Below are 9,295 nucleotides of genomic sequence, written 5' to 3' on the forward strand. Positions count from 1 at the left end.
TTTGTGCTAAGCTAGGCTAACAGTAGCTCCCTGTGATATGAACCTGGTCTCTGCAGACACAACGGGAACATCCTGCTGGACTCTGAAGGTCACATCATCCACATCGACTTCGGCTTCATCCTGTCCAGCTCTCCTCGCAACCTCGGCTTCGAGACGTCCGCCTTCAAACTCACCTCAGAGTTCGTCGACGTGAGTAAACACCAGTTTGTGTTTTTAATGAACCTTATTGGTGTCTGATGACGATGACGATGATGACGATGTGTTTCAGGTGATGGGCGGTCTGGACGGAGACATGTTTATCTACTATAAGATGTTGATGCTTCAGGGTCTGATAGCAGCCAGGAAGCACATGGACAGAGTGCTGCAGATAGTGGAGATCATGCAGCAAGGTAACCAATCAGCTGATCCTGATCAGTAATCAATACTCCCATTATTAAAGCATTAATCAAACCGATATATTAATAATATATTAACTAATTATTCTGATCAATAATCTATATTTCAGGCTCCCACCTGCCGTGTTTCCATGGCTCCAGCACCATCCGCGGTCTGAAGGAGCGGTTCCACATGTCTCTGACGGAGGAGCAGCTGCAGCTGTTGGTTGAGCAGCTGGTTGACGGATCGATGCGATCAATAACCACCAAACTGTACGACTCCTTCCAGTACGTCACCAACGGCATCATGTGACCGCCACCGCCACCGCTCTGAGGGATCCTCGTCAACCTCCGCTCTGTTTTCATCTCGTCCGTCTGAACTCGGGTCGGACTCTTTCTGATCTGGGGATCTGGCGTTCGCGGGCAGCTGGGACAGTACAGACTTTGGTTGATCCTGAGACACGTTTAAAGACTTATGGATCCGTTCTGAAGGTAAACGATTTGCTGATAAACGTATCGAGTCCTGATTAGAATTTTCAGACAAAAACATTTAAAGAACAAAAAAAAAAACAACGTTTTATTGACCAGAACAGTCGATGGAGCGTCTTCCTCACATTCAACAATTTTTTCCTAACGGAGACATCTGAGGTCAGTTATTGTTTATTGTAATTTTAATGTTCAGATATTGTGGCGGCGTGTTGCTGCGGCGCCAGAAGAACCAGATCAGTAGAACTCGTTATAACGAGAGCGTTTATTGTTCTAACAGAAGTTTGTATCTCGTAATAACGGGAATCTGATCGGTCTGATTCGTCCCCGTACGGCGACTCAACGAGGCCTCGCAGTCTTTTTAATCTTTAACAAACACGTGACTGAACTGATCACCAGGAAATGTTCTCACTGCAAATTAAAGTTAATTAAGAACTACGGAAGCAGAAAGGAGACATTTGTCTCTGATTTACAAGAAAAACTAACAATTTTACTTATTAAAACAGAATCTTTTGGCTTCAAATCTTGAAGAACCTTGAACAGAAAACATCCTGATGGTTTAAATTTCAGAATAAAGGTTCCCGTCTGCAGAGGAAACTAATCAATAATCGCCCAATATTTTTTGAAGAAACGCATGTAAACAGCTTCCTGTTCATATGAGATATTTTAATAAAAGTCTAAATGAAACAGCGAACACCAGCAGGACGGACGGCGAGAGAGAGAGAAAGCACAACACAAACTCTGAAATATTGATATTGAGTTTGAATCGTCCATCGATCAATCAATCGATCAGTTCTTCCAAGTTTCTGCACGTTTAAAAAAGGAAGAGAAACATCAGAATATTCATTAATATTCAATAACGACAATTCGTTTAATAAAAGTTTACGTACTTTTACTCATTTAACGATCTGTAGCGGATACTCAACTTTACTAATTAGCACAACTCTAATTCCTCTCGTTAACGACTGTCGCTAACGGGCCGAAACTTGGAGGAAAGTCGATGAGTTCAAACTCGATCTGAATCATTTTAATGTGCGGTGGTTTATTTTGGTTTAAGGTCCGCGTTGAATTTCAGAATAAAACTAAACATGATGCTAACGCTAAACGCTACAGTGTTGAATTTAAAGGTACCGTTTAGTTTTCCTCCATTTTACTTGAACGGTTTTGAGCCAAAATGGCTTCCGAGCGGTGAAAAGATTCGTCTGCTGCAGATTTATGCAAGAACCTCGTCGTCATCCACTAACTGTACATCTGTGTATAATTAATGTGTTTGTGTCTGTTAACGATATATTAGCGTATTTAACTCGCCGCTCTTCCTCCCCGATTGGCCGTAAAGATGCATTCCTGTGATTAACTCCGGCCAATCAGGAGAGAGACTCTTTATTTCTGTGTTTTACAGAACGTTTATTTTCTTCATGAGGAGATTAAAGTTTCCTGAATATGTGAATGTTTTTATAATAAAACAGACGGACGTGTTCTCAGTGCGGCGATGACGCTGGTAACACTGTACGGCTTTATTCCAGTGTATTAAACCTGATCATTAAACTACAAACACACCAGTGAGGTTACGGTGCACTTTCATTGAGCTAACCAATCTTTATATATAAAGAGTAACGAACAGTAACAAAGCAAAATATATTGGTTTATTCCGACATTGATCACACGCTTCCTACTGCTTAATTACATTATATATGACATCTTTAAATAAAATAATAAATAAACTGAACAGAGGACCAAATTAAATCATATCGGGGTATTTCTCAACTTATACATTTATTAAATATAGTAAATTCAGTTGATTCAGCGAATAGTTTATTTAATATTTGGTTATAATTATAATATTCTTCAAAATGTCTCCAATTTGTATAAAACAGGAGGAAAATAAATCTATATTTATACATTTATTTTAGACTTTAAATCCCTTTTTGATTGTTACAGTTTTAAAATGTTTTTCTTTACATTTGGGAGGAATTTTGTTCTTATAGACAATATTTCATTTTTTTAATAGTTTCTGAGATTAATAATCATCCTCATTAAACTTTAGTCCAAACAAATACATTTTTATTTTATTTTTATTAATATTTGGTCATTTAGGTATCAGTGTGTTTTCTACATTGTAAGTAAATAAAAGTTCTGATCATTTTTCATGGAACAATCCAAATTATATCTAACTCTTTAAATTAAATATATTAGCGTTTACAGCCAACAGATATTTACTCAGTATGAGTCCGTCGTTCCACAGCGGGACATCGTCACATTTTAAAACAAACAGTTTGTTTGCTCGTTCACCACAACGTTCATAACTACAGTCAAGGAAGTTAATGAAAGACCTAGCTAGCTAATAATTGGCTAATTATATCGCAATTGACGAAACATTAAAGGAAACCCACGTTATAGTTGACAGACATGAAGAACACTACTTGGCTAGCTGAGTCATTGTCATGCTAACAGCTAACGATTCTCTTAAATATTGTTTTTGTCATTTGAAGTTCATGTTTTATTACATAAAAGTGGATTAATTGTTAATGCGGAGGCCTTTTTCCACACTTTAGTTAATGCTAACTACTAGCTAACTAGCTACCAAACTTTTGTACAAGAGCAGTGATAAAATAATTTCACCATCACATACAAAGTACAACAAACACATACGGACGATATTCAGACTGCTGTTAGCATTTAGCTTGACAATGACTCGGCTGAAATTACAGCTAGCTTAATTTCTCTTCATTGTCGTGGTTGTGAGTTAAAGTAGTTTTAGAAACTAAAAGTTGCACAATTTATTATAATATTTGTTTTCTACCGTAATTGCTTATTTTTAATTTGTAATCAGTTTCCTTGTATGTTAACACTCTAACTGCGACGAGAGCAGGAATGCTAACCAACTGTAAAATACTACAAACACTGGAATAAAGCCAATATTTGATGTTGCCGTCGTATGAAGGTTTTTGTGTTTTAACCACTATTGAAGGAGAAGATCTGTTCTAAAAAATCATGTTACCGTATGCTAACCGTTAGCTTGCTACTTTATACGCCACCGCGCTTTAAGAAGACGCAGCTGTGACTAAAAGTTTACCCGGTTTAAGCAACTTAAATAGCAAATACTCGTTCTTGTTCTTTCTTTCTGTGTGAATATGTACGTATGTAAATGAACTGATGCCTTGAGACGTACAGAAACTTTTATCAATGCAACAGGAGGGACGAGGAAGGAGTCTCGGACCTGAGAAGTGCTTTTATCTGACGTTTGACCGCTGAAGGGACGAGTTTAATGTACAAATGTTTCCCTCTCCGACATCAGTCTACACGGGCAAAATATGTATTAATGTGAACAAGTTATTACTGTAATATTTTAATAAGAGAAACAACAATTGACACATTTGTGATAAAGTGACTTTTTAAAATGTAAAATTAAATTTAAAGTTGATATTGTCTCTTTGATTTAACCATTAAAGGCAGAAATACTTTTAAAATAATAGCTGCTAAAATCGTTGTTTTTCTGAGTGAAGTCTGGTGCGTCCGGAGAGGAAAACAATCTGTAGAAACTCGTCCCTGCTACTAAAAACCTTTCATTGCCTTCTTCCTTCCTTCCTTCCTTCCATCAGCTCAAACACATTCAAGTAATTCAATGTGAAAAACTCTTAAAGTGCATTTATCCTCAATGAAAATGTTTTCTGTCATTTTTTTAAAGGTTTTTAACTTCAGTTGGTACCAAACATTTAACGCTAAATGACGTTTCAGTTCGACGTTATTGTGACTTTCTGTTGGAATCGAGCCGATCAGTGAGTTCGACTTCCTGTTGTTGGTTTCAATGAGAAATGCTAACGATGCTAACGTCAAATGAGCTTTATTTTTCACTGTGTGAAGAAAAATAACCAACAACATGAGAACACTTTGGATTTCAGTGTTTTTAATAAATCATCTCGTAACGGAGCAGGAGGAGGTGGAGTCCACAAGGGGTATTTTATTTTGAAAATCGACCGGATTCTCTATAGATGAGAGCAATCATTGGGGAGAGCCGGTACGAAGGTCGCTTACTTTCTGCTGTTTACAAGGTTCATTATTAGAAGGTAGTCGTTCAGTTGATTCTGACTGTATTAATGGTTCGAGAACCCCTTCTTGCTCACACAGCTGTTTACACCAAACTCCATTCGCAAAAAAGGTCTGTTTAAGAAGTAAAAGCTTTATCTTGTGCCACCCATCCAGTGAGACTCGGATTCTCGGGTTCAAACTGACAGACATGCATGCTGGCTCAGTTGACTCAGACATGTAATAACGTGTGGAGAAGAGCTTGGGAGCAGCAGACAGCTCTTCACCTTGAAGACACACACACCAGCACACAAGCCACACAGCACACCACACACACGCAACACACAGAGCTCTTTTTTCTTCTATCATTGTTTGATGTCGTTATAAGGGTGGTGACGCAGCAGCTTGTTGAGGAGACTTTAATGAAGAAAAGACTGTAATGAAACGTCTGTTCCTCCTCTCCTTTGGTCCGCGTCTACAGGAGCTCGAGAATGTAAATCTGGTCGTTCTTTCAAAGGAAGAAGGCAGAAGGACGTTGGTAGTTTCTGAAGAATTCCACGGGAGCGGCTGACGGTCAGAGGTCAGTTCACAGCTCAGTATCGAAATCGGTGGATGTGGAACAATTCACATTGGGTTTGGTTGTTGTTGTTGTGTTTGTGGTGTGAGTTGTTCCACTCAGTGCTAGCAGAACAAACTACTGTTGTCATTTGAACTGGATGAAACCATTCATTAGACCTGAAAGCATGTTTCTCAGGCAGTTTTGTGGTTAATTTGATGCTGCTCAGGACATGAATCTTTCTGGGATTCTTAGATAAACTCTGAAGAGCTCTGTCCGATTGGAAGGAACGATGACAATCAATCGAACTGCGTATAATTTTCAAACGCAGTGGTATAAGACGCTCAGAGACTGATGGGTCCTGATCAGCGGGGGTAAAATAAGATTGAAACGTCACGGTGGTTTTTTCAGGTAAGATATAGTTTCGTATAGGTGACGTATTGGTAGTGAACAACCATGCACAGCTGAAGAGACCGTGTAATCAAATCGCGATTTGCAATGTAGAAGTTAGCTGGGTTGGTAATAAAAAGTGCAATGCTAACATGGAAAAAGTACGGGGTGTGAAACGCACACTGAATTCTATTGGAGGTACGTTGGGTGTAGATGGAGCAGCTTCAGGAGCGGCCTTCCGTGTATGTTGAGGAAACTATGTCGGCATGCATCACTGCAGGGTGTGGATGGTTAGTAAGGAGTTTCGCGGGTAACTGTCTGATTGACAGGAGGTTGTCGCTGTGTTGGCGAAGTGCTGGCGTTACTCGCTGTGTGGTTGGCCCGGCGTATGACGAGAATGGAAAGGTGTTGAATTGAATGTGAATTTTGCCGCGATTCTGTCCACAAACAGGAAGTTTCCGGTGTGTGGGGGTCGTGGGTATTGTATGGATCCAAAGATGAATTTTGGTCGTCATGCTGACAGTACTATATGCTCCAGTATTTCACGTGGGTCGGTATGTTGTAGTTGTGGTGTTGTTTGGTTGTGTGTTGGTTTTGTGTAGTATTACTATATGTGTGTGGATGTTGTTGGGGATTTGTGTCTTGTTGGTGTGTGTGTCGTGTGTTGTTGTTGTTTGTTTTTTTGTTTATATGTTTGTGGTCTTGTATTTGTCAGGGGGTTGTCGTGATGTTATGTCTTTGTGTGTGTTTGTGTTGTGTTGTGTTGTATGTTTAGTCTGGTTGTGGTTGGTGAGGTGGGTGGTGTGTGGAGGTGTGTTGTGTGTCGTGTCTGGGTGTGTGTGTTGTGTTTGTGTGTGATGTTGTGGTTGGTGTTTTGTTTGTTGTTTAGTATTGTGTGTATGATTTGTGTTATTTTATGTGTGTTGGTTATTATTTGTTAGTGTTTAATGTTGAGATGGTGTGAGGGAGTCTGTTGGGTTTTCCCCCATCATGAGATGGTTGGGTGTGAACTGTTGGTGTTATGGCGCATCAGTTGGGTGATTTGATGCTTGATGTTTCAATATGGTGTGTGTTGATTTGCTAAGTAGCTGTACTCTCTGCGCGCTGCCACCGTCCGCGTTGTCGTTCACGTCCTGCCTGGCAGTGTGTCGTACTTTTTCCCGTGTGTGGGTCGCTCTCTTGACAGCAGTAGGAGCTTAAAAGGTATCGGACACGTCTGATGGTTTTGAGTCTCTTGCATGTGGTGGAGGTGGGGGCGATGGGTGTTAGCCGAGGGGTGAGAGCAACATGGTGGATGAGAATTAGCGCCTTTAGAGAATAGGTATTTACGGGACGCAAGACAGTCCGGTGAGCCGTGGTGCACAGACTTGAGTGCTCTGCTATGCCGGCTTGGTATGTAGTTAGTATTTTAAGGGAGGATTGTTTCATCTCGCCGATGTTTGTCAAAGTTTCATGTGTGAAGCACGGGGGGCGTGGTGGTGCGCCAAGCAATGCCATGATCCCGGCTTCTGTCTGGCCGCGCGCTCGCTGACCGATATTGTTATTTTGAGTGGGCGCGCGCATAGGGGGTCAGTTTACAAACGAAACCAAACAGTCGAGCAGCAGAGTTTGTTTGAGTTTCTTAGCTTGGTAATATCGGGAATCATGACAAATTAGAATAAAGCTTGTACAGGGCACACTGGAAGGCGTTCGCGTGGTCACCCCTGGGAAAAACCAGCGGGACGACAACAGGAGAGTACCGGGACACCCCAGCGCTCAGAGAGGGGCGCATTTATGGGAATCAGAGGACATGTCCGGTTATAAACGTTAAGCTGGACTTTCAACGAGAGTCGTGTTTAGGAGCAGGACTCTTTTTGGTTTCACGTTTCAAACAAAGGAGGCCAACAACTTTGATTAACAACCAGGTGAACAGTGTATCAGTGGTACAGAGGCATGGTTTAGTCCAGAACTGTGCTTTAGTTTGAAATTCCAGAAGGCTGAAGCGCACGGCGCGAGAGGCGCGCCCAGTTTGTTCCACAGACTCGTGTTTAATGTACAGGAGGCCAGGAAAACGCAGAAACAATAAAGGTAGAGTTGATGAACAGAGCAGAACGTTAAAGTACCTCAGTCATATTTGGAGGCGGCACAGGTTGTTTTTACCGGCACCCACGATGAACTTTGGATTGTAATTTGACGATAAAAAGGGTCAGACATGTGTTGACAGTGATGACGTTTAATCGCTCGAATAGGTGGTACAGCGCGCTAATAACTAAATATATTGTTTTTTTATTTTGTATTCACGACTTTGTGCCTCAAAATTATGAATAAATAAATAAATCAAACATGTTTGACTATTAAATGATCAGATGTTGAGTCAAGATTTTAAATAAAAATACTGACTGATATTAGCAAGTCAACAAAATCAGTAATTTAATTACTCTGATCGCACTTTATTGGTCGCTTCGGGCTTCCATACACAGGAAGTTCTGCTGTGTTTTGGGGTTTTTTTAAATGAAGGAAATAAGCTCTGCAGTGGAGCCGTTTTCTACCAGCCGGCAGTGAACGCAGCGTCAGATATTTGTGATATTAAATATGGAATAATACATTCTGTTCATGGAGCCGACGACGTTCCTGTTTCACTATAATTGATCCATAATTAGAGTTTCATTAATTAGGAGATAAATGCAGCAAACTGCAGTTTTTAAGAACATTAATAATCATTTTAATCATCGAATTTAATGAGAACATTAGTTAGACTCCAGAGCTCATTTCCTGCATTAATTAACTGACTAATAAATTAGCTGGGAAGCTAAAAGCGGTGGAAATCTGAAGGGACTTTTGAACTGACTTTAACCTGGTTGAGTGAAGAAGGTTGTTGCAGAGGGTCAGTTTCACCAGAGGAGGCGCTGTAGAGCAACAACTGACCTCTGCTGGTGGAACTGGTCCCATCAGAAGGCGATTTCATGTAAAATAAAACATTAACCTTCCCTTCATCGTTAGATGGAACCACTCTCTAATGAGTCTTCCCCGGTAACCAACGGCTTTATTGATCAATAATGCTTCATTGATCAGCTACAATTTATTAACATTGAAAAGACTGGATTAATATACAGAGAATTAATTAACGACTCGTTTAGAACTAAAGATGTTTCGTTAAGGCTTATTAGAAAGAGAGAAACCTGATTGATTATTAATATTATTGATTAACCTTTAAAACTGTTGAATTGATTCGAATGTTGAACTTTTTCAGTAATTATTAGATGAATAGACCGATAACACTCTGAGATAATAATCAATAATCCATCTATCAGCGATTAATGGTTTAATTTCAGCTCTTCATCCAACAGCGGTTGCTATCAATAGCTGATCAATAAGCATTAGTGATCAATTGCCGTTAGTTATAGTTTAGAAACTGAAGCTCCGAGTTCAAACAACAGAAAGCACTGACGGGGGTTTGGCATCGAGCTGAGAGTGTGTGTGTGTGTGT

The 9,295-nt window shown here is 40.2% G+C and overlaps 1 protein-coding gene across 1 annotated transcript in view; it reads left to right on the forward strand.

Moving 5' to 3' along the window:
• The window catches only part of pi4kb (phosphatidylinositol 4-kinase, catalytic, beta), a 5,757-nt gene extending 4,813 nt beyond the window's left edge, over nucleotides 1-944 (forward strand). The window contains exons 7-9 of the mRNA XM_035681852.1: nucleotides 57-189; nucleotides 269-389; nucleotides 506-944. Of these exons, the coding sequence (XP_035537745.1) occupies nucleotides 57-189; nucleotides 269-389; nucleotides 506-687 (436 nt within the window). The 3' untranslated portion in view covers nucleotides 688-944. The remainder of the gene's footprint in view (nucleotides 1-56; nucleotides 190-268; nucleotides 390-505) is intronic.
• Nucleotides 945-9,295: the final 8,351 nt, after the last annotated feature.

Source organism: Morone saxatilis, unplaced genomic scaffold (assembly GCF_004916995.1).
Source record: "Morone saxatilis isolate NCDOM2014 unplaced genomic scaffold, NCSU_SB_2.0 Contig9, whole genome shotgun sequence".
Lineage (NCBI taxonomy): Eukaryota > Metazoa > Chordata > Actinopteri > Moronidae > Morone > Morone saxatilis.